The sequence below is a fragment of the Erpetoichthys calabaricus genome, chromosome 1 (assembly GCF_900747795.2).
Source record: "Erpetoichthys calabaricus chromosome 1, fErpCal1.3, whole genome shotgun sequence".
In the NCBI taxonomy this organism is placed as follows: Eukaryota; Metazoa; Chordata; class Cladistia; order Polypteriformes; family Polypteridae; genus Erpetoichthys; species Erpetoichthys calabaricus.
Genome location: NC_041394.2, coordinates 214,043,113 through 214,069,436, shown reverse-complemented (window position 1 = coordinate 214,069,436; position 26,324 = coordinate 214,043,113). Strand labels below are relative to the sequence as shown.

Sequence of the window (26,324 nt, the reverse complement as noted above, 5' to 3'; positions counted from 1 at the left end):
TGGTTCTCAACCTTCCTAATGCCGCGACCCTTTAATACACTTCGTCATGTTGTGGTGACCCCCAACCATAACATTATTGTTGTTGCTACTTCACAACTGTAATTTTGCCACTGTTATGAATCGTAATGTAAATATCTGATGTGAATTAAAATACATCCTGCATAAATTGAACATAATTAAAGCATAGTGATTAATCACAAAAACAATATGTAATTATATATTGTGAAATATTTATTTCTAATTACAAATAAATGAAATTTTGTCTTGAAGCATGGTGTAGCATGGGTAACAGTCTTAATATAACAACAGTAAACTACATCGCTACATTTTGCAACAGTATGCGTAAAAAGCCAACATCAGTGCGAAGGTTGAGATTGCTTCTTTCTCATCAGATCAGAAATTCTTGGGGCAGTCTTTGCAAGAGCACAACGAAGATCATCTTCCACAACAAGTCTACTTCTGTATTTAGACTTGATAACCAACAAGCTGAAAAACCCTGTTTCACAAAGATATGTTGTTGGAAATGGAAGAAGGCGGCGCAATACAGTCTCAGACAGAACAGGATGACTGCAAACACTTGATCCAGAATTTTGTAACTGGCATTGTAGAGAAATCAGTTCTCGCTGCATCGCTGTTAATAAGTTCAATGAACTCCTCTTGTGCTGTCTCAGGAACATCTTCAACTTTGACTGTGAATGGGCTTCTCGCAAGTGCAAATGGGGTGTCAGGTAGATTTGGAAAGTACGATGAAATTTCATCTGCAAGCATGTGCAAGTGTTCTTTCACAGAAATTATCATCGTAATTCTTTTGTCTGGTTCAATGTCATGTTCCTCAAAGAAAGCAGATAAGGTAGGCAACATGTAAATTTTATTTTCATCCAATTTGTTTTGCCAAAGCTGAAGTTTCATTCAGACAAATCGAGGCATGTTGCATTTGGTCCTTGCAGTGATAAATTTAACTCATTCAAGATGGCAAAGATGTCAACCAAGTAAGCTATTTTCTGCAGTTCACTTTTATCGCTGAAAAGTGCTTCGAACTGCTGTCTTGCTTTCTGATTAAAAAATGTTTTGAGTTCATCACGAAGCTCAAAAACACGTTTTAAAACTTTTCCTCTCGATAACCATCTCACTTCAGTGTGAAATAGCAGAGCATTGTTCGGCGCATCCAACTCGTTGCACAGTTGCGAAAACAGTCGACTGTTTAAAGTTCTCGCCTTTACAAAATTGACAGAACTTATGACGCTTTTCATTACTTCTTATAACTCTTGTGGCAGCGTCTTCATTGCTAATATTTGCCGATGAATCATACAGTGAGTTCCGATGACTTTTGGTGACTCATTCAGTACCAAACGTTGAAATCCAGATCGACATCCTAGCATAGCTGGAGCACCATCTGTGCAAACACCACAAACCTGTTCCCAAGAGATCTTATGCTCTTTCAGAAATGAACCAACTGTGTCAAATACATCACGTGCAGTAGTTGTCGTTTCAAGAGGTTTGCAAAAAAGAAACTCATCTTTAAAGTCGCCATCATTAATATACCTCACGTAAACCAGTAACTGAACAGTTTGCAACGTCTGTAGATTCATCAAGCTGGATGCTAAATATTGGAAGTGGAGCAGATTTAATTTCCTGGATTACCTGATCAAGAATATCAGCAGACATGTCATCTATTCTATTGCGGACAGTGTCGTTAGATAAGGAAATTGCACTCAATTTCGTAACAAATTCGTCTCCGATCATAACTCGAACAATGTCTTTGGCCGCTGGCAACAGTAAATCCTCAGCAATGGTGTGAGGTTTCATAGCTCTGGCGATTCCGAGTGCCACCAAATATGAAGCTTCAACGGCTGCTACGTTTTGTTTGTGGTACTTACCACCAGTGTCAAGTCTGGCTTTCTTGAGTCCATCAGCTTTGCTTCTAAAATTGTTGGTATCCTTGCCAGCAAAGCTCGGATGCTTGCTATCAAAATGGCGTTTTAGTTTGTTCGGCTTCATAGACTCGGCTAATAGAACTTCACAACAAATAACACATTGCGGTTTCTCAATTCCTGCTGTAATTATTGAGGTAAAACCATACTGTAAAAAATCCTCACTATATTTTCTTTTCTTAACGTTCTTCTCTACACGATCCATTGTCACGAGAGACAGGCACATACGCACACACAGGAGCGCAAGAGAGAGGCACACACACACAGGCGCGTGCTAGAGAGAGGCACACACACACAGGCGCGCTACAGAGGCGCACACACACAGAAGCACGGTAGAGAGAGACACACAGAGAGAGAGAGACGGATAGAGGAGCAGTGTCTCGGTTCCTAAGACCATCGGAAATGTGTTTTCTGATGGTCTTAGGCGACCCCTGTGACAGGGTCGTTCGACCCCCAAAGGGGTCGCGACCCACAGGTTGAGAACCGCTGGTTTAATGGAATCTTGGAAAGTGAGAGGATGCCTGAGGAGTGGAGAAAAAGTGTACTGGTGCCGATATTTAAGAATAAGGGAGATGTGCAGGACTGCAGTAACTACAGGGGAATAAAATTAATGAAGTTATGGGAAAGAGTAGTGGAAGCTAGGTTAAGAAGTGAGGTGATGATTAGTGAGCAGTAGTATGGTTTCATGCCAAGAGCGAGCACCACAGATGCAATGTTTGCTCTGAGGATGTTGATGGAGAAGTTTATAGAAGGCCTGAAGGAGTTATAGAAGGCCTGAAGGAGTTGCATTGTGTCTTTGTGGACCTGAAGAAAGCATATGACAGGGTGCCTCAAGGGGAGCTATGATATTATATGAGGAAGTCAGGAGTGGCAGAGAAGTACGTAAGAGTTGTACAGGATATGTATGAAGGAAGTGTGACAGTGGTGAGGTCTGCGGTAGGAGTGACGGATACATTCAAGTTGGAGGTGGGATTACATCAGGGATCGGCTCTGAGCCCTTATTTGCAATGGTGATGGACAGGTTGACAAGATTAGACAGGAGTCTCCGTGGACTATGATGTTTGCTGATGACTTTGTGATCTGCAGCTAGGGAGCAGGTTGAGGAGACCCTGGAGAGGTGGAGATATGCTCTTGCGAGGAGAGGAATGAAGGTCAGTAGGAGCAAGACAGAATACATGTGTGTAAATGAGAGGGTGGAATGGTGAGGATGCAGGGAGTAGAGTTGGTGAAGGTGGAGGAGTTTAAATATTTGGGATCAACAGTACAGAGTAATGGGGATTGTGGAAGAGAGGTGAAAAAGTGAGTGCAGGCAGGGTGGAATGGGTAGAGAAGAGTGTCAGGAGTAATTTGTGACAGACTGGTATCTGCAAAAGTGAAAGGGAAGGTCTACAGGACGGTAGTGAGACCAGCAATGTTATATGGGCTGGAGACTGTGCCACTGACCAGAAAGCAGGAGACAGAGCTGGAGGTAGCAGAGTTAAAGATGCTAAGATTTGCACTGAGTGTGACGAGGATGGACAGGATTAGAAAGGAGTACATTAGAGGGTCAGCTCAAGTTGGACGGTTGGGAGACAAAGTCAGAGGGGCGAGATTGTGTTGGTTTGGACATGTGCAGAGGAGAAATGCTGGGTATATTGGGAGAAGGATGCTAAGGATAGAGCGGCCTGGGAAGAGGAAAAAAGAGGAAGGCCTAAGCGAAGGTTTACGGATGTGGTGACAGAGGACATACAGATGAAGGGTGTAACAGAGCAAGATGCAGAGGACAGAAAGATATGGAAGAAGATGATCCGCTGAGGCAACCCCTAACGGGAGCAGCCAGAAGAAGCAGAAGAAGACGACAACAAGTGGAACTCAGTCAAGCTAAAATGACCAGATGAATGTTCCAATTAGATTATACTCTGCATTGCTTCTATATAATTCTAATTGTGCTGCTGGTGCTACCTTATAAGCTACTTTATAATAAACCTTGCAAATCTTACTCTGTAAAACCATTTGCATTAAAACAGACATTACCTTTAAAAACATTCTTAAGTGCTTCCTGGTGATAAGAAAGGTTTAGGATTGGCCAATGTCAACCTTCCCAAGGCTATCCTTAATAGTTACCAATTGGCTATTTACATTAACTTGCTCACCAAGTATTTAAAAAAAAAAAAAAAAAAAGTCTAGCAGTGTCCATTAAATATAATCAATGTCATACAGTACCTTATCTAAAGGATATGAAGTCCAAGATGTTCCACCACCCAAGATGTATATTCGTTGTCCATCATGAGCAATTTCATGTCTGTACCTGGAGAATGGAAAGGGTATACAGCTTTAGTGTTCAGCCTCAGATTTTCAAAATGAAAAAGCTTAAACTGTAAGTGTTAGTAATAAGTAAAAAGCAGTAGACATGGGAGGGGCAGTTCCATATGTACAATAACCAGGCAAAGTGATCTGATAGATACCACTAAAAGTGCATAAAAGTAGTGCAGTACTCATCTTTTCCAAAACCATGTACCCTCAAACCTTGAAATAAAATTCTTGGATTTCACAGAACACATTCTACAATTAATGAAAGGAACATGATTTTGTTTTATTGTGCAGCACAAATTTATGAAACATGAAATACGCCAGGCCAAATAATAAGTAATTAGCACTGAATGTTTTACTTATCATTCCGATCACTCTTTAAAGAGAGCATAAATTGTGGAGTATTATTTAAGGCTCCATTATTTCTCTCTGATTCAAAGTAATAATTCTTCTTTCTGAATAAAAATAAAAAAAAAAAAAAATGTAGATCAACGGACTGACCAGAGAAGTATTGACAGTTTTTTGGATATTCAATAATAGGTTGTCACTATACCTTTAATAAAGGGCAGCACTGTGAGCAGAATGTAAGTTTCAATTGCAGCCAGTCTGAACAATAATTTATTGTCTTAAAAGTACATATTGACAGCCAGCTTGCCATATTCCGTTTCCATCTTGATAAGTGGAAGCAACATTTAGTAAATTAGGGTATAGAAACATGTTCGTTTGAAGAGCTGAGTGAGCGCACCACCTCTATCCCTAATTTATGAGTAGATGGCTCAGCAGCATTCACTACATTTTCCTGAGAGTTTCAGTATAGCAGATCACTCATGGGGAGTAATGAGAAGTGGATATGAGGCTTTTAACCAAAATTCATATCGTCAGTTTGTTGTTTTTCCATTCAAAATGTGTATAGTACGTTAGAAAATCAAAATTGTAGGCTGCATGGTAGATATTCTGCATGCTGGTTTTTATTCCATTGTGATGGTTATTTTTCTCTTCTATGTAAGTGCATTTTAAGTTTGCGGTCTTGTCCTAAAGGAGACATGAAATTAATTTTGGAAAGGCATCCTCTATCCCAAATCTAACCCAGTTAACTTTAAAATTTCAGCTCATTCTAAGGGGAGCCTAAAATCTTACTGAAAATAAAGAGGTAAAATAAAATTTTCAGGATGCCTATTGTTAACAATACCAGGGTAGCAATGCTTTTCAAATGCAAGAAAATCATGCCGGAAAACGTATCTTCTCCCAAAAAGGAGTTTTCTTCCAGACTCCATCAGGTTTTTCTCCAGGATGTGTCTATATTTTGCTGCTCTATCCAGACAAAGGCTTCCAGGGCTTGCTGCAGAGAAGCATCACCACAGCCAGATACCACCACCGCTAGCATGCTTCATAGTGGGAATGAGGTGTTTTTGATAACGTGCAATGTTTGGATTATGTCAAACATGGAGCTTAGCCTGACATCCAAAATGCTCAATTCTAATCTCATCAGACCATAAACACCTTATTCCAGTAGACTTCAGAGTCTCCCATATGCTTTCTGTGCGCATTTTCAAAATTGACACTCTCTGATAAGTGTACTCATCAGGTTTGTTACTGGGTTGGTCTACTGTTGCACCTTAAGAATTTACACACAAACCCTAACAACAGTGCCCTATGAATGACGCATACACAGCTAGTTAATCTCTAGTATGTTTACCACACAAGTGCCTTATGAATAACACACAAACAAATTGTCACTCTCTTAGCACTCTAAGAGACTTTCTTTTTATTGGCAGAAACATACGGGGTTTTAAATCTCAGACCTAAATATTACTTTGGTCTTTAGAAATATATTTAAACATACAAAGGCTTAACATCCTTGGCTATAGGCCATTTATAAACCAAGAATGCCTTACTTTATGTACTGTTCCCTACTACTGGGTGGCGCTCTCTCACCCGCAGCCTTAATAAACCTTGCAGATCAGAGGGTATGGCAAACTTTCGACTGCTCCAGGTGCTCTTTAATATATACCTTATCACCTCAATCACTCTAGATACAAGTTAAAAGCAGCATGGTATTTATTATATGAATAATAATACCAAATAGAACAAGGAATAATAGAAAATAAGATTGATAGTCAAGTCTGGATATACTGTATATAGTCTTTAGAAAAAGGCTTATGAAAAGAAAGATGTCAAAGATAAATGTCCCAGGGTGGCATCAATTTAATAAATCGATATTCATGGAATCCTTTAGTTGATGATCAGATGAAAACGGCCGCATATTGCTGGCGCGCTATCCTGACATCGCGCTGTCTTCTCCTCCTCTGACACCACTGCTCGGTCTTATTCTGATGTTGCTCTCTGTCGTCTTGTTGTTTAATCCGTCATATTTATTTTAAAATTCCATAGGGGTTTCGTAACATGTGATTGTTACATATACCCGAATGGCTGACTGTCAATATGATGGATGAATTTGCTCAAACTATTTAATCTATTTGAGTATGTTCGTTTTCCCAAACAAAGTTTTTGATAATTCTAAGACTTTCCTATCTCAAGCTGTAAACTGGTTTGGCCAATCCTAGTCCCACAGCACCTCCTCCTGTTCACAGGTTGTAAAGTAATCAAATATAGTTTGAAGCACCTGCATTTCTTCCTTTCCTAAGTTGTAAACCAATTTAGTCCTGGTCCCCATCTCTTCACAGGTGATAAAATAATCTATATAGCTCAAGGCATCTGCTTGAATTCCTGCTCGGTTCAAACAGATGTTACTGTGATTGATACTGGTACAGTACAAATCAGGAAAACAGAATGCTTTGATGTTAAACTGCCCATGCAAGTGTCCTGTATTTAAGTTCATCTTGCTTTGTCTTGAGCAAAATATAATGAAAATAGACAAAAATTTGTAGATGTTGCACACCAAAACAGGTACAAAGTGGTGCACCCACATCACTGCCTAGTTAGAGAAAAAAAAATGGCACATCTGACATCATTTTGATGGTGTTGCCATCGCAACCAGCATGGACACATCAAGTTATAACCAGGCTTCAAATGGGGGTAATGGCAGTCTGGCACGCTATAAGCAGCCGTCTTTAAAAACACTAAAGTTAAGATCATACACGAAAAACTGGAGTTTTGTTTTAAAATCATACTATGTGCATGATCAGGAAAAGATTGCACGGACTAAAGATCTGGAAAATCTGGTACATTTTTTTTTTTTTTTTTGAGTTTGCAGTTTTGTTGTCTGTAATTAAATTGGTAGTCCCGAGCATTCAGACTACCAATTATCTACCTCTGCCAAGTTGTATAATGATAAAATTTACTGTACTCTCTACTAGCTCTTGATTCACTGCTTGGATGTGACTCAACAGACAGCGACAATGAGAACACTGAAGAAGATGCTCACGAACAACTGATCACTAATGTAGTAAGATTTAATTTATTGAAATAAGAATAGTGCATATTAAACATGTCAATATTAAACATTTCAGATGTAGCCAACTGGCTAATTTGCATGTTATCCCATGCCGGGTGGTGTTGTTCTTTGGAGAGCAGCCCATCTCGAAGAGAAAATCCTCTGTCTTGGTGGAAGGAAAATGAGGCAAAGTATCCCACTCTTGCCTTATTGGCAAACTCATTCTTGTGTATTCCTGCTACCTCTACTCCCTCATAGCATCTCTTCTCAGCAGCTGGGAACATTGTCTCGAAGAAGAGAGCCAGCCTCACACCAGAGCATGCCAAAATGCTCACGTTCCTGCACTGCAATCAGGAATATATGAACTGAATCTTTTATAAACTGTACATTATTGTTTAATTTTATTTGAATTGAAGCTTTATTTAAACTTTTGGACTAAGACACACCAGTGGCCATTTTTGGTGAAGTTAAATGCACTTTTTGTTTAAAGACTATGTGCACTTTAGTTTGTATTGTTTAATGTATTTCTTGTTTATTGTGATGGTCACACTAATATAAAAACATCTGATTATTTTCAAATTCATACATTTCACTGGTTGTTATTTTAATTTGATTATTCTTCATTTTAATCGTGTTAATGCAGAGACATCAGGGTGACATTCACAGGTGGACAGACGTGAGCAGAGGAGGCAAGACATGCACTGGAGCCCAGAACAGGATGTGCAACCACAGGTCGCAGGCATCAAAATAGTCAGGCATGAAATAATCGTGACTAATCGGGAAAAAAAAAAAAAAATTGAATGATTAGTCGACTACCAAAATAATCATTAGTTGCAGCCCTACTATACATTATTGTATATATGAAGCACCCGCTGCAACTTTATGATGATTCAGTCCATGAATAAAATCAACTTTTAAATACCTTCTTGGACCCTATGACTCATTTGGTTAGTTAATTAGGTAGATTAAGGAGCCCTTGCTCCCAAACTCCTGAAATTCTCCGTTAATGTTTTCTTATTTTGCTTCAATTTTTTTATTAGTGTCAATTTCAATGTACTAGTTTACTTTTGCAATTTTAAGGCATTTTTATAAGAAGATTTTTTTCCATCTTGTTACCCAACAGATTTAATCAAATTAGTGGAATATTCTATGACCAACACAGCTTCACATTTAGAATGCAGTAAATTAGTATTGTAACTGAAATGAATAAACATTAACACAAGCCTTTACATAGACTTTTTGAACACCTTTATATAAAAAAAAACAAAAAAAAAAACTCTCCAAAAACAGATTTAAAACACACTGCTGTGCATAAAAACAACAGCTGGGTTAACTGTGTGTGATGTCTATGTCGAGTACTTCAGCTTAAAATACAAGATTCACACCTAAACTCTACTTGCCTTTCTTCCGGAAGATCATCAGGAGAATTGTTCGGTTTGAGATGAATCCACTCTCTAGTTGTCAAGTCCAATCTATGCAAGTCTGTGCTGTAGATATAGCCAGTCGTTCCTCCAAATACATACAGATAGCCATTAATGATTGCCATAGCCTAGGATTAAAGAGAGTCCAGGGTTTAGCGTAATAATAAAATTAATATTTTGCCAGCCTAACTGCCAAACAGCATAAAATAATTGCAGAATAGAACATGCAAACTAAAACACTGCTTTTCAAGGTTTTTAAAGAAAAACTGACATTCAATCTTGCCTTAGTAATTATAAACTGACAATTATCACAGATAACGTAAAAAGATTACTCCAAGAAGCAATTTTGCTTTGTTAGGCATAACTAAAGTTCATTAAGTGCTTAAAGATAAGAAAAACACACCTGACACACACAACACCTAAAATGTTTGTTGCAGTTTTATGAACAGAAAACCTGATTTAAATAATTTTCAATATCTAAATACAGTACATCACTATAGTATTTAGCACTGCTCCCACATTGACACAAGTGACTGTCTTCAGCAATTTTTTTCTTCCACTCCAAATGACTAACATTGCTGATTTGGTTCCTTCTGCATTGCATTAAGTATGAAATTTATTGTGATAAAACTGAAGTGCTACTGGCAATACCGTTATTTTTTTGTGGGGAGAAAATAAATACATAATTAATTAAAATACAAGATCCTTCTAAAAGACCATTTTCTGTTACTGCAAGTCTCTGGCTTATACATTATTCTTTCAGACAATGAACCAGTAACACTTCTTTATATATGTAAAATCATACACTGTGCATACATGAACACTAAAAGATGTGTGCATGCATCTCTTTGGCATGGAGATTCGGTATTTATACTGTTATCCTGAAACACAACTTTGATTCTGAAATTCAAATCAAAATTATCTGTAACAGTATACTGAATACCAGTTTGTTTTTATTTTAATAATAATTCATTACATTTATATAGTGCTTTTCTCAGTACTCAAAGTGCTATCCACACAGGGAGGAACCGGGAAGCGAACCCACAATCTTCCACAGTCTCCTTATTGCAAAGCAGCAGCACTACCACTGCACCACCTGTGCATATAATAAAGTGACCCTAAAAATGTATTTTTCATTTAAAAGGTGTAAAAATTAAAAAGATCTACAAATCTTGATCAAAGAACTGTTCAGGTTTCCCAGTTAATTTTGGTCTGTTTATATGACACCTTTATCTTGGAGAAAGGTTTTTACTATATATGACACACTGAATACATTTTTTAGAGAAATAATCGGAATTATTTTGTTCCTAATCACTTTCATTGTAAACATTGATAATTTAAAAAAAATAAAAATAAAAAAAAAATCTGAAGAATCTTTTGAGTAATGGAAAAAAAAATGATTCCGATATAAGAGATATTCAGTTCAATTCCAGTCTTTCATTTTTATACTGTGAGCACCAATGTTAATTTCATTATTTATATTGTCCATATTGTAGATGTATATGTGCTGCCAATGACAGTGATCAGAGTACAGAGAAATTTGGGAAAACAATCTTGAACCAAAATTTTTGTTACGGCTATTAGATTACAAGATCTGGACAATACAAACTACAAATTATTCATTGTCCACCTGCAGTATTCTCAAAGACTGGAGGTAACAATCTGGCCTGAAATTTTTCAAGACATACAAAAAAAACATGCAACGAGGACTTGTTGACAATAATCATCATAGCGGCTGCAGTGAGGAATGTTTACTTAAGTATGTGAAGGAGACATTCGGTGGTTAATAACACTTCTTAAGGGTAATGTAAATGCACAAATCCAATTAATTCAAATGACATCTGTTTAATTTTCAAAAAAATTCCCTCCTTTTCTTAGTTATGCCACAGTTTTTAGGCTCTTTGTAATCTCAGACTTGTCAACATTATTATTTTCTACAAAAATATCCTTTATTCAGTTGTTTTCAAGCAACTTCACATAAAAGATGAGACTGTAATATTGTTTATTCCTGTGCAGAATTAGTCACTGAACTACTCTAAGTGCAGAAATTAATTGTAAGCAGAGATGGCATCACATTTGCTTCTGTACAAAATACAATATGTATCACATGTAGTTTAGTCAAATTTCAGCTGTTGTACTGTAACATTACTATGTTCATTGGGTTTTTGAAACCAATATAATTTAGTCTTTGTTGATTCATTTCCAGGAATAAAGTATGCCATTTTAATAGCACTATTATTCGTTAGTCTCTGAGATTATGGATTTCTTTAACATGCTGGAGAATTTGCCTTGTGCTTCAAAATATCAATATCAAACAGATTTTTGTTCAAGTTTTGAAACACTGACTAAATATTATATTTAGGAATGATGTGTACAGAGACATCTGCAAGGTTGGCATTCTGTTTTGCATCCGGTGCATCCAGCCACCAACTCCCAGAGTCAGAAAATGGATGGCTGGGCACACAACTGTAAGCTCTTCCATAAGAATCAGATTATAAATCTGAAGGTTCTGTTGCCACAGCGAAGTATGCCGCTGTATTCAAAAGTGAAGAATCTCACCACTCAATTAACAGTTTTGGATTGTCAAAATGTGCATAAGTGATCTACAACGGCATAAAAGTGTTAATAAGGCAGTTTTTGTCCCGATAGGGCAGAAAGATTTTCACGCTTTAGTACATTTAACCATGCAAAAGTTTTAAGAGAGGATGCCCACTACCCACACTGAAATTCAAGCCTTGTAAATAAAAAAAATATATATATGGCTTATCTTCAAAAATATGTAATACTGCTGCCTATATACTTTTTGCAGTTTAAAATACGCTTTAAAAAAAAAAAAAAAAAAATTAAATACAGGTATTGTCAAGCATGGGTCACAGAGTTAAGAAGTCCATGTTTCCAAATTAAATACAAGTACTTTATTACTGTATAGAGAAGGCAGGTACATTCTCAAGACTTTCAAAATAGGAGCCGTTACTTCAGCACTCAAGCACACAAGATAGGAACTGCGACACAGGGGCAATCATCCTGCTTTAGCTCCAATCTTCAGATTAGAACACCACCAGTGACTTGGATTCACCACTGTGGCAGACGAGAAGAGTACGAGAAAGAGCAGGACAAAGCGCATTGTTAAATGCTCTAAACATCGTGTGACAAGCACGTTATGCATTAATCCTCTTCCTGCAGAGGACGCCCGATTGCTTTGGTTTATGTTTTACCAGATGCAGCAGAATAGCTATGGAGCTGCCACTGCGCTGCTACCATTACAGATGGGGAACGGCCGATGACCCCAGTCACAATAGTACAGGTGCTGGTCATAAAATTAGAATATCATGACAAAGTTGATTTATTTCAGTAATTCCATTCAAAAAGTGAAACTTGTATATTAGATTCATTCATTACACACAGACTGATGTATTTCAAATGTTTATTTCTTTTAATGTTGATAGTTTTGCCTCGTTATTAGTTTATATTTCTATATTTTTGTTACCTTACTTGGAAATTCAGTTTTCCTTCATGGTGTATATTTAGTTTTAATTTAGTTTTTATTTTACAAAGACATTCTATTTTCTTTTTATTTATGTATTTTATATTATATATATTTACGGCATTCGTAGTCTGAATCACAATCTGATTGTATGGGTGGTTACCTACCAGGTAACGCTTGTGGTTGGTCAGCAAGTCGGTTAACATCCGCCACGTGCCCTCTTTCAGTATTTATATATAAAGTTTCAGTTTTACTTTTAGTAATTATGGTATGGTTAAAGACCTATTATGGAGTTTGGTTCTACAAAACGATAAACTCTAATCCAAATCCGTTAAGTGTAACATTTGCGGAAGTTTACTACACTACATGCTTTACTATCTGGTTTTGTTTTTGTCTGATAAAAACAACCATAATCAAAACCAGACACTGAATATGAACAATTTTACACAATTTCATAATTTTTAAAATATTTTCTATGCCATTTGTGCTGAACAAATCTGCACTGACTGTTGGTACTTTTTATCTTTTTCTTTTTTGCCCAGAATGGGACAATTTGTGATGAAATTTTGGTGAATTTTAAGTTCGAGGGTTTTTTACTCTAAATGTCTGCTCCAAGACAATGTGCTTATAATGAATGCCTTCAATACTGCATTCAATAATGTCCCATATTGGGCTTTGTTATTTTCTACTAGCCATATTGATCTCTGATTCCATCTCAGGCACATATAATTTATAGACAGAATTTTGCCACCTGAAAAGATATCAAAAATCAGAACATAGATTCTACTGTGTTCTGACAGGTGTGATCATTAAAATCACAGGGGCTCAGGAAGAACAGGGGTCTTAGGCCTGAATCAGTGTGCAGACCCCACCTAGCTGTATTGAGGGAAACAAAGAAAAACAAGCATGTAGTGTCAAGGTTAGGGGCAGTGAGACTTGAATATCCCATAATAAGAACAATAAACCCTTAAAATGAGCAGAGCAAGAGCAGGTAATAGAGTATAGACAGCCACAAAAATGACACAGAGACAGCAGCGGAGATTAAGAATATATACATTATATAAACCTGTTTATCTAGAGTAGGATTGCAGGAAACCTGGAGCCTACCGCAACAGGTCTGGATGCAAGGCAGGAGAAATCACTGGTATACAGTATGTATGATATGGCTGATGTTAAGAACAAAAAAATATCTATTACTACTATCTAGTTTGAGAGAGAGAGAAAGAAAAAAAACACTGAAAAAAAGGGGGACAAATATTTTAAAATGTAATTCTGCTACTGGATTATTTTCCACAATATCAGGTATTTTGAGCTGTACATATCTGTATTCAGCTCACTCTGTCACCACAAATTCTGTGTGAACAGCTGCCCTCCATCTTCAGCTGCTGTTCACTGGATGAATACATGCGGGTGGCTCGTTGTGAATGACTGTTTTAGAGTTAAAAGTTACAAGGGTTAAAGACTAACAGCAAGAATATTCATCCAAAAACGAAAACTAAAAATATTTTTAGTAAAAATTATTATTATTAAATGCAAGCTATTGCAAATATACTAATAACCCAATTGTGCTTTACTCACTCAGAATATGGAACCAATTTAGAAAGCAATTTAAGATGGAAAATCTATTATCTGTGGCACCCCTGCAGGAGAACCACCTCTTTCAACCCTCGCAAACATATCCAGTTTTTAATACCTGGAAAAGATTTGGGATTAAATTGCTCAGAGATCTTTATATAGACAATATCTTTGCATCCTTTGAACAATTACATTCCAAATTCAACCTCCCAACTACACATTTCTTTCACTATCTTCAAATTAGAAACTTTGTTAAACAGAAACTGCCCGATTTTCCTCATCTCGTACCCTCCACCATGCTGGAAAAAATACTGCTCAATTTCGAGGAATTAGACACCATTTCCACATTATATAAAATTTTGTTAGAGTTCCTTCCTTTCAAAGATCCTAGAGGACAATGGGAAAAAGATCTATTAATATATCAGAAAAGGCGTGGAAGGTAACATTGCAGAGAATTCACTCAAGTTCCATATGCGCAAAGCATAGAATTATTCAACCAAAAATTATAATAATTCGTTACATTTATATAGCGCTATATATCAAGCTCATCTTTCTCGCTTAAAACTGTCCAAAATGTTTCCAGGGCAAGATCCAATCTGCGAACGCTGCAACCAAGCTCCTGCTTCACTGGGTCACATGTTTTGGGCATGCACCAAATTAACAACAATTTGGACCAAAATATTGGTATCACATTCCCTCCTAACCCATTAACAGCTGTTTGGTGTTCTTCCAGGTGGACTTGAAATGGAGAAGGACAACCAAACTGTGATTGCATTCACTACACTTTTGGCACGCAGACTTATTTTGTTAAATTGGAAGAATCCTAACTCTCCTCTGATAAGTCAGTGAGAAACCGATGTTTTATATTATTTGAAATTGGAAAAAATCAAATTCTCAGAGGATCTGTACAGAATTTTTTCAAAACCTGGCAGGATCTAATCAATAATATTTTAGAATAAGAAGAAATAATTATTTCCGCATTTCTTTTCCTTCTCCATTATTATATATATATATATATATATATATATATTTTTTCCTTGTTTATTTTTGCCCTATTAAAAAGCCCTTAGCAATTCTCCTTTGGCCATGCTCTCCTTCTCAAGGGTGGGGTTTGATTTGTCTTCAATTTATACAAAAAAGGATTGATCTATTTTTATGGAATGATTACAATAAAATTAATAAATTAAAAAAAAAAAAAAAGAATATAAATCAGCTGGTTAAATTTTTTTAGAGGATAGGCTAGACGGATTGACAGACAATCTAGAATCCATAGAGTTATTATAGAGGAACTTGGACAACATGCAGGCTTGGGAAGATTCAATTTAATGTAAGTAAATGTAAAATATTACATTAAGGAAGTAAAAATGTTAGATTTGAATCGCAATCGGAGGTCTGAAAATTGAAAATACACCTTAATGGACTCAATACTATCAACTTCCAGTGTTCAGAAGCCATCAAGAAGACTAACAGAATGTTCGGTTATATAGCACAACGTGTAGAGTACAAGCCAAGGAGGGTATGCTCAAGTTTTACATTACACTGGTGAGGCCTCATCTGGAGTAGTGTGTGCAGTTTTGGTCTCCAGTTCACAGCATTATAAAAAAAATAAAAAAGATACAGCAGCGCTGGAAAAATTCACTAGGTCGATTCCAGGACTACAAAGGATGAAGTATGAGGAAATATTAAAAGAGCTGAGCCTTTACAGTTTAAGCAAAAGATTAAGAGGAGACATGATTGAACGGTTTACAATTATGAAGCGAATTAGTACAGTGGGTCCAGGCTGTTACTTTGAAATGTGTTCATCAAGAATATGGGTACACAGTTGGAAACTAAAGGGTAAATTTTGCACAAACATTAGGAAGTTTTTCTTCACATATACACATAGAATAAGTTACCAAGTAGAGTGGTATACAGTAGGACTTCAGATTTTTAAAACTAGACTTGGTTATTTTAGAGGAATTAAGCGGATAGGACTGGCAAGCTTTGTTGGGCTGAAAGGCCTGTTCTCGTCCAGACTGTTCTAACAAGATCAATTTGGTGAGCTCTAATATTGCTCAGCTGCATTCAAGGAAACACAGGGCTAAATGGCAAGAAAAAAAAAAGATATTAACACTGTACACTCAGGAATGGATATCATAACACTACATGTCAATGCTTAGCACAAAACAGAATTGGGGTACTCCTATTAAAGAAGGGAAAATAAATGTAACAAATATGAATATTGAAAACAAACTGACTGGAGTTAAGCCTTTGGCAAAGATGCATCAGACCTACAACTAATTGTCAAATAAGCGTTTATCGTATAACTTGACGTGCAGATTTTTAAAACACTAAAGAAATGTCAAGAGCTTCAACAGTTTTGCAAAATTTTCAATATTACCAAACCTAACTGTGCAATGCTACAATTATTTAAAAAGGACTGCAGAGTTTCTAGTTATATCATTTGAGTAATACTTTAACATACTTGCCCTATCCTAAAATGAGCAAAACACTTCAAGAAATGTAGAATTATATAGGCAAATAAATTCAGCATTACTGAAACGCCCTTGAGTGTATGTTCCCCAGAGATCAAGTAAGTTCAGTTTCGATTTAGGGGAAGAAACTAGTTATGTTTCTGTTAGGAGTTTGTTTGTGCTTCTGTCAGTAAAAAGAAAGAATGGCTCAACTATATGCCAGAATGCATGAAAGCATTATCACAACAACCACCATAAGTATTTTATATAACCAACCTATTATTCTTGTAAAGCAGCTTCCTGTTAAGTTACAGCTTAGACTGGAAGTGACAATGGCAGTCTTGTTTATATTGATCGTCACTAGTGTTGCTGTGTGCTAGCCACATTTAAATAGTGGCGCATGACTGAAAGAAAGATGGGTATACCAAATCCTAAATCCATCTACAATATTTAATTCAGAACAAATAAATGGTTTTAGGGAAGGCTTTCACTATGAAGAAAAAAATAAATAAATTAGGGCATAGAACAAATCTTTTCTCTCTACTGTTTTCTTAATGCAATGTATTGCAATTGAAATTCAGCCTTTATCAAATTGGGAAACCAATTAATACCATCCAAAATCCACGGCTTAAATTACAAAATCTTGCATGTTTGTGAGTGGTGTCCTGTGGTTGTAGTCTCAGGGTTTCTTAGTCTTCCAGATAGTATTCGAGTATATCCTTTAAGAGATGATACATTTTCAAAGAGGAAGAGTCCCTACAGATCATTACTGTGCAAAGTACACGGGGAAAAACTTGTTATGGCTCTGTATTAGAAAAATGGTTTTATCATTAAGATTACAAGGCAGGCACAAGTTTATCCAGAACACTAGGATCTCTCTATACAGTATTTGTAGGTGTAATGATTGTAGAGAAAATGGGAAAGTGCCTTTAGTACTTACACAGACTGTTTTTCAGCTTTGACTTTATGTTTGCCTCAACATAATTGCGCCAAAACATTTAACCTTTATGTAATAGTTCAAACAACCAACACCCTCACAACAAGCCTGAAAAACCCACAATGCAGGCTATCAGTGGGACAAGCCCTTGACAGTAGTGCAGCCGAGGTGTTTCCTCTGCCCGTGTTAGCAGATTTTGTTTGCCACACACAGAAATAAAACTGTAAATTTATTAAAGAATTTACAAACAAATACAAAAATGTAATTAACCGTGAACAATGGAGTAGATAAAGATTTATCATAACATAAAATGAAAGTAACATATTTACATGAGGAACACTGATAGTACAGAGAGAATAGAATTGGATTAAGGGCAATAAAGAATATAATGCTGTGGCCATATACTTTATAGTTCAGACTGTCCTGCCAAAAGGGTGCAACTTTCAGTTAGAAAATTTTTAGAATGACAAAGCCTAACTAAATCTCTGTGCAAGTATTCTCTCACTCATGATTGCGTTTTCATTATTTTTCAATAATGCTTAATTAGGTCATCCGTCTGGAAAGTCAGCTATAATGTGGTTTCTATACTTGGTCATTTCAGATGATTTTGTTAAAGCAATATATTTCAGTTAGTCATTGTTAGAATGTTAAACATTAAACAAATACTACAAAGCAAGCTGCACATAATTATAAAACTGCTATTAAATTTACAGCTTTAGTCATTTGAACTGCCTCAAGATGTAGGGTGACAATAAGACGGCAAAACCAATTCAGAAAACAATGTAGATTCAAAGTATGAAACATAAAATGCAAGTCCTTCTGCACCGGACACCGCTCATAACATGCACTCAATCCTTTCATGCAGCGTTGTTCCACCAGCACCTCATACTTTTCTCCTTTTCCTCGGATTGACTTCCTCAATCTGCTCTTCCCTGGGTAATGTTATTTCCATCACGACAACCTAGCGTAAAGCCTCTGACTGCAAGACATCTGACCTCAACCCTATAAATCACTATGGTTTCTGGGAAACTAATTGGTCTCCCCAGGTCAAATTTTAGCTATCAGTCAGAAGCAGTTGTGAGTAAACCTCCATGCATTCTGTCATGCACAATTAATGATGAATAGCAACTTGCCTGGAAGATGGCTTTTGGGGTTATTGATAGACATATATTCTGCTACTGCCATTAACACTTCATTGTGCAACCAGCAACAGATGCAGAGGATGTGGTCCAGGGTTCTTTTTCTGAAGTAAAGGACTAAATGGTATATCACTCTTGCCCCAGACAAAGGTGGTTTGTTTAGGCTTAGTACAACATAGATGGATTGGTTCATCAACATAATGTTCCGAGGTTCTGCTTAAAAATATCTGCAAAAGAGATCTTTCTCCACAAAGCACTCTCTCACTTGGTTAAAGCTTCTGCTGCCACATTCCTACTGCCCGGTTGGTTTGCACCTTGTCAACACCTGCCAAATCCTGCACTAAGTATCGTCTTTTTTTTGCCTTTGGCCTTATCATATTTGCAAGAAGGAAAGCTGCCTAGCCTGGTCTGTCCAGTTTTCAATGGTCCCTACCAATACATGCCGCCTCTGTTGTGGTCAAGTTGTTTCCACTGCATTCTCAGCCCTCCAATTCCTGCCTATTCAGACTTGGATGTCAGCTGAAGAGCTGTTGGGATCCTTAGAATCACTACATTACAGCACCTCTCGTATTCAAGACCCTGACCTCTGTTTCAGCTGCTAAGTGAGAGCTGCAGATTATTCTTTCTCCCATGAAGGGTGACTGTTGAGACTGTATAGAAGACCAACCACTTGTAAAGATAGCCACTTCTCTTCAAACACCAAATTCATCTTAAAAATTTGAATATCCATCAAAAGCTTTTAAATTAAATTTGTATTCTTTTCATATTCAATACAGTGGATTACTGGACCCTGTGTAACAGATCAGCAATTTTGTCAGAAAATATGATTTCAAAATGCCTAACAATTTTACAGGTTTTGATTAGAAAATACTCATGCCCCATAAAATATTAGCAGTAATCAAAACCTGTTTGACATCATGTCATTAAACTATAAGCTTAATAATAAGTACATATATTAACCCTGCAAGTAAAAGAAATACAGCAGAAGTCAATTTGCAAAAATGGTTCACGCTTTGCATACCTCCTTATCTATCATATGAAATGTAGACCACTGCTAGTCTAAAGCAAAATTTACTATTATATATATATATATATATATATATATATATATATATATATATATATATATATATATAAAGCACAGTCTATGTTTGTCCGCCATACAAATCTGCACCAGGCGTCCGATCGCCACCAAACTGGGCATGGGGCTGCTTTGTGACCAGGAGGAGGTCATGGGGTAGGTGTATGTTTGGTTGGGAAAAATGTCCTTGGTCAAGCGCAGGACACCTTCTGACCGACACAACGTTCGCAAAAAGTCCCCGTACTTATCATCGACAAGATGGCCGCACGTTACAACAGATGTTAGCGGCGGCGCCATCTAGCAGCACGTTTGGTTTCTGTGCATCCCTCTTTACCAATGTTTCTTTAAATCGCCAAGACATTGCAGAAGTATCCAAGTATGAGAAAGCCGACTGCTTTCATCGCGTGAAGGGGAACTGCCGTATGGATGTAAAATGTGAACGACCCAGTGCACGTGACTGGCTCTACGTATCTGTGGTGCTATTTGCTCGCTTTCCGACTCACAGTAAGATTTCAGTCTTGGTTTTTCTGACTGACTGGTGCTATTTGTTTGCTTTCCGACGTATTGCAAATGACATAAATTCATCTCACTCTGGTGCTTATTCCGTACGTAATATCATGTGACACATTATCATTGTCCTGCTTTTTGCTAATATACCCATGCCAGCCAAAAAAAAAAAAAAAAAAAAAAAACATGGCATTAGAAAGTCCACTTCCGATGCCACAAAAAAGTCTATTTCAAGGCCGTCCCAAACATTGCACAAGACGTCAAGATGTTTTCATACAAAGAATTCCGCTTATTCCGAATGATTTACCCTTTGATTTCAAACGTCTACAGTTTCCTGTTCAAAAAGTCTATTTCAAGGGCGTCTCAAACCTTGCGCAAGACGTCAACATGTTTTCATACAAAGAATTCTGCTGATTGTGAATGATTTACCCTTTGATTTAAAAAGGGTACAATTTGCTATTTTTGTTTGGATTTTGCTATGTGAATTACTAAGGCTGAAGGGCAATCACTCCAAGTTAAAAGGCATCAATTTGGAAAATCCATGCTTTTCACACGGACAACTCTACGTAACGCGTTCTACAGTGGGCAATCCTCACAATTTGTTCATTTTCGGAACCCCAGGACAACACAAAAAATATGCTGTACCCAAAGCCTATAAAATGACCACTTATATTATTACCTATTACAATAAAATGTCAATCAGAAAAATGTTGGTTCGATTTCTATGTTCTGTTTCTTTCATTTGGGAAATTCTGGGTTATGCCTTCCCAGACCATCTCTGACCCACCACCAAACTGGTCATGATGAACGATGTTACAGGCAGATTCTTGTTCATATGTATTAACAAACACTATCTACAGAGATCCAAAGAACTGAGGGAAAGCAAATTAGTAGCCTTTAACAGGGCTTACAAAAGCAAATTAAAATCCAGTAGCAAAACTGCCCATTCATGCAACTATAACTGCAAGAACATTTTTAAAAGCCAAATGGCACAGTATCATAGCATCAAGACTAATATTTACTTGAAAATAATTATGCATACTTAAAGTGGCTGGAGCACAAAAGATTATCCTTCATTACATAGCAGTAGTTCATAATGTAAAAACAGATTGTAGCTTTTTGTCCTACCTGGTATTTATACATTCAGCTTTAAATATATTTAAAAATTTCCTTGATATGCTAGAATTTTTTTCTAAGTTACTTGTAAATAGAAAAAACGTAGCTTATTTAAATATGCAGACACTTGCACGGTGACCAATTTGTTTTTGAAGAATGAACAGCCATTGAATTACTTGGGTAATTGTGCTATCAGTTTGGAGTGAAGGATAATGCAATATAAACTTAAATGCGAGCCACAAATTATTCTTAATCTGAGCCTGTTGCTTCTATAATAAGCTTAGACAGTTTACTAGATCTTCAGTACTCAATTTATAGAACTTTTTAATCACACCTTTCAGTTCTTGTACAATTAACAAAACAGGGCAGGATTAAAACATTGCACTTAAACAACTAATTTTTAATGACATTAAAAATTATGAATTTGTTTATAGTGTTAACTTATGCTACTTGTAAAAAAAAAAAAAAAAAAAAAAAAAAGTAATTGCCATACATTTTTACAATAAGCAAACTAAACAAAACTAAATTTGCCTTGCAAACACATAGCATCAGTTAGAAGAGCTAGTGGCAATATCCTAGAACAAGGGGGAGTTTAAGTTGTAAATTAAACATTATGCTACAAATACATGATTTCTTACAAAATTCACATTACATTATGTCCATCATGAACCTCCTTATATCAACCTATTGGTATTTTACAAGGTGGCTGTGACAGAAAAATTCACAAGTATGAATAAGTATAAACTGCTGATATATGGTGAGAAGGCATCTCTTTATATTAACATTGTTTGCAAATGCAGTTTTTCTTACTTGTTAAACTACTTAATTTTACTGGATCCTTAGGTATAGGACAATATGCATTTTTTTATTTTAATATAACTTTATAGTCGTTCTATTCTTTTCAGTTATACAAAAGCTGATAAAAACTGTAAACATCAAATAGCTTTTTACTCTGAGCCAACCGCGTTGTTGGTTATTTTACAAACTGCACACACACAAACATCCAGACATAGGATTAAAAAAATTAATTTACAGTGGGGCAAAAAAGTATTTAGTCAGCTACCAATGGTGCAAGTTCTCCCACTTAAAAAGATGAGAGGCGCCTATAATTTTCATCATAGGTATACCTCAACTATGAGAGACAAAATGAGAAAAAAAAATCCAGAAAATCACATTGTCTGATTTTTAAAGAATTTATTTGCAAATTATGGTGGAAAATAAGTATTTGGTCACATACAAACAAGCAAGATTTCTGGCTCTCACAGACCTGTAACTTCTTCTGTAAGAGGCTCCTCTGTCCTCCACTTGTTACCTGTATTAATGGCACCTGTTTGAACTCGTTATCAATATAAAAGACACCTGTCCACAACCTCAAACAGTCACACTCCAAACTCCACTATGGCCAAGACCAAAGAGCTGTCAAAGGACACCAGAAACAAAATTGTAGACCTGCACCAGGCTGGGAAGAATGAATCTGCAATAGGTAAGCAGCTTGGTGTGAAGAAATCAACTGTGGGAGCAATTATTAGAAAATGGAAGACATACAAGACCACCGATAATCTCCCTCGATCTGGGGCTCCACGCAAGATCTCAACCCGTGGGGTCAAAATGATCACAAGAACGGTGAGCAAAAATCCCAGAACCACACGGGGGGACCTAGTGAATGACCTGCAGAGAGCTGGGACCAAAGTAACAAAGGCTACCATCAGTAACACACTATGCTGCCAGGGACTCAAATCCTGCAGTGCCAGACGTGTCTCCCTGCTTAAGCCAGTACATGTGCAGGCCCGTCTGAAGTTTGCTAGAGAGCATTTGGATGATCCAGAAGAGGATTGGGAGAATGTCATATGGTCAGATGAAACCTAAATAGAACTTTTTCGTAAAAACTGTACTCGTCGTGTTTGGAGGAGAAAGAATTCTGAGTTGCATCCAAAGAACACCATACCTACTGTAAAGCATGGGGGTGGAAACATCATGCTTTGGGGCTGTTTTTCTGCAAAGGGACCAGGACGACTGATCCGTGTAAAGGAAAGAATGAATGGGGCCATGTATCGTCAGATTTTGAGTGAAAACCTCCTTCCATCAGCAAGGGCATTGAAGATGAAACGTGGCTGGGTCTTTCAGCAGGACAATGATCCCAAACACACCGCCCGGGTAACGAAGGAGTGGCTTCGTAAGAAGCATTTCAAGGTCCTGGAGTGGCCTAGCCAGTCTCCAGATCTCAACCCCATAGAAAATCTTTGGAGGGAGTTGAAAGTCCGTGTTGCCCAGCAACAGCCCCAAAACACTAATGCTCTAGAGGAGATCTGCATGGAGAAATGGGCCAAAATACCAGCAACAGTGTGTGAAAACCTTGTGAAGACTTACAGAAAACGTTTGACCTCTGTCATTGCCAACAAAGGGTATAACAAAGTATTGAGATGAACTTTTGTTATTGACCAAATACTTTTTTTCCCACCATAATTTGCAAATAAATTCTTCAAAAATCAGACAATGTGATTTTCTGGATTTTTTTTTTTTCTCATTTTGTCTCTCACAGTTGAGGTATACCTACGATGAAAATTACAGGCCTTTCTCATCTTTTAAAGTGGGAGAACTTGCACAACTGGTGGCTGACTAAATACTTTTTTGTCCCACTGTGTATACACATACTATATACACACACACACACACTTGTTTTCCTACATACACACTAATCTATTTATGAGATGAAATAGTGTATGGAAGTTTTTGTACACTATAATAGGGTGGTGGCCGAAGGCAGGGACCTTGGTGGTCCGATCCTCGGCTACAGAAGCTGGCTCTTGGGACATGGAATGTCAAATCTCTGATGGGGAAAGAGCCTGAGCTAGTGCACGAGGTTGAGAGGTTCCGGCTAGATATAGTCGGACTCACCTCGATGCACAGCTTGGACTCTGGAACCAATCTCCTTGAGAGGGGCTGGACTCTCTACCACTCTGGAGCTGCCCCCGGTGAGAAGCACCGAGCAGGTGTGGGTATACTTATTGCCCCCCGACTTGGAGCCTGTTCATTGGGGTTTACCCCGGTAGACGAGAGGGTAGCCTCCCTCCGCCTTCAGGTGGGGGGACGGGTCCTAACGGTTTGTGCGTCTGACCCAGAGCGGTGTTTTGTTATTGGACTTCTGTATTCGTCACGGATTGTCCATAACGAACACCATGTTCAAGCATAGGGGTGTTCATATGTGGACTTGGCACCAGGACACCCTATGCCTCAGTTCGATGATCGACTTTGTGGTCGTGTCATCGGACTTGCAGCCACATGTCTTGGACACTCGGGTGAAGAGAGGGGAGGAGCTGTCAACTGATCACCACCTGGTGGTGAGTTGGCTTCGATGGTGGGGGAGGATGCCGGTCAAGCCTGGTAGGCCCAAATGTGTTGTGAGGGTCTGCTGGGAACGTCTGGCAGAGCCCCTTGTCAGAAGTAGTTTCAACTCCCACCTCTGGCAGAACTTCGACCACATCCCGAGGGAGGTGGGGGACATTGAGTCCGAATGGGCCATGTTCCGTGCATCTATTGTTGAGGCAGCTGACTGGAGCTGTGGCCGTAAGGTGGTCGGTGCCTGTCGTGGCGGCAATCCCCGAACCCGTTGGTGGACACTGGCGGTGAGGGATGCCGTCAAGCTGAAGAAGGAGTCCTACAGGACTCTTTTGTCCTGTGGGACTCGGGAGGCAGCCGATAGGTACCGGTAGGCCAAGCAGAATACGGCTTTGGTGGTTGCTGAGGCAAAAACTTGGGCGTGGGAGGAGTTTGGGGAGGCCATGGAGAACGATTTTCGGACGGCTTCGAGGAGATTCTGGTCCACCATCCGGCGTCTCAGGTGGGGGAAGCAGTGCAGTGTCAACACTGTATATAGTGGTGATGGTGCGCTGCTGACCTCGACTCGGGACGTTGTGGGTCAGTGGGGGGAGTACTTCGAAGACCTCCTCAATCCCACTAACATGCCTTCCAATGAGGAAGCAGAGCCTGGGGACTCAGAAGTGGGCTCCCCCATCTCTGGGACTGAGGTCACCGAGGTGGTCAAAAAACTCCCTGGTGGCAAGGCCCCGGAGGTGGATGAGATACGCCCGGAGTTCCTCAAGGCTCTGGATGTTGTAGGACTGTCTTGGTTGACACGCCTCTGCAACATCGCATGGACATCAGGGACAGTGCCTCTGGATTGGCAGACCGGGGTGTTGGTCCCCCTCTTTAAGAAAGGGGACCGGAGGGTGTCTGCCAACTACAGAGGGATCACACTCCTCAGCCTCCCTGGAAAAGTCTATTCAGTCGAACATCGGATTCAGGAAGAACAGTGTGGTTTTCGTCCTGGTCGCGGAACAGTGGACAAGCTCTACACCCTTAGCAGGGTCCTGGAGGGTGCATGAGAGTTTGCCTAACCAGTCTACATGTGTTTTGTGGACTTGGAAAGGCATTCGACCGTGTCCCTCAGGGAATCCTGTGGGGGTACTCCGAGAGTATGGGGTACCAGACCCCCTGATAAGGGCTGTTCGGTCCCTGTACGATCGGTGCCAGAGCTTGGTCCGCATTGCCGGCAGTAAGTCGAACCCATTTCCAGTGAGAGTTGGACTCCGCCAGGGCTGCCCTTTGTCACAGATTCTGTTCATAACTTTTATGGACAGAATTTCTAGGCGCAGCCAGGGTGTTGAGGGGTTCCGGTTTAGTGGACTCAGGATTTGGTCACTACTTTTTGCAGATGATGTTGTCCTGTTTGCTTCATCAGGCCAGGATCTTCAGCTCTCTCTGGATCGGTTCGCAGCCGAGTGTGAAGTGGCTGGGATGGGAATCAGCACCTCCAAATCCAAGACCATGGTCCTCAGCCGGAAAAGGGTGGAGTGCCCTCTCAGGGTTGGTAGCGAGATCCTGCCCCAAGTGGAGGAGTTCAAGTATCTCAGGGTCTTATTCACGAGTGAGGGAAGAATGGAGCGTGAGATCAACAGGCAGATCGGTGCAGCATCCGCAGTAATGCAGGCTCTACATCG

The 26,324-nt window shown here is 38.6% G+C and overlaps 1 protein-coding gene across 2 annotated transcripts in view; it reads right to left on the bottom strand.

Annotated features, from left to right (window-relative positions):
* klhdc10 (kelch domain containing 10) overlaps positions 1-26,324 on the bottom strand; it is a 107,666-nt gene that overhangs the window by 9,059 nt on the left and 72,283 nt on the right. For both annotated transcript variants that reach the window (XM_028811405.2, XM_028811414.2), the window contains 2 exons: positions 9,015-9,163; positions 4,134-4,218 (listed from right to left, as the gene is read on the bottom strand). In XM_028811405.2, the coding sequence (XP_028667238.1) occupies positions 4,134-4,218; positions 9,015-9,163 (234 nt within the window). The remainder of the gene's footprint in view (positions 1-4,133; positions 4,219-9,014; positions 9,164-26,324) is intronic.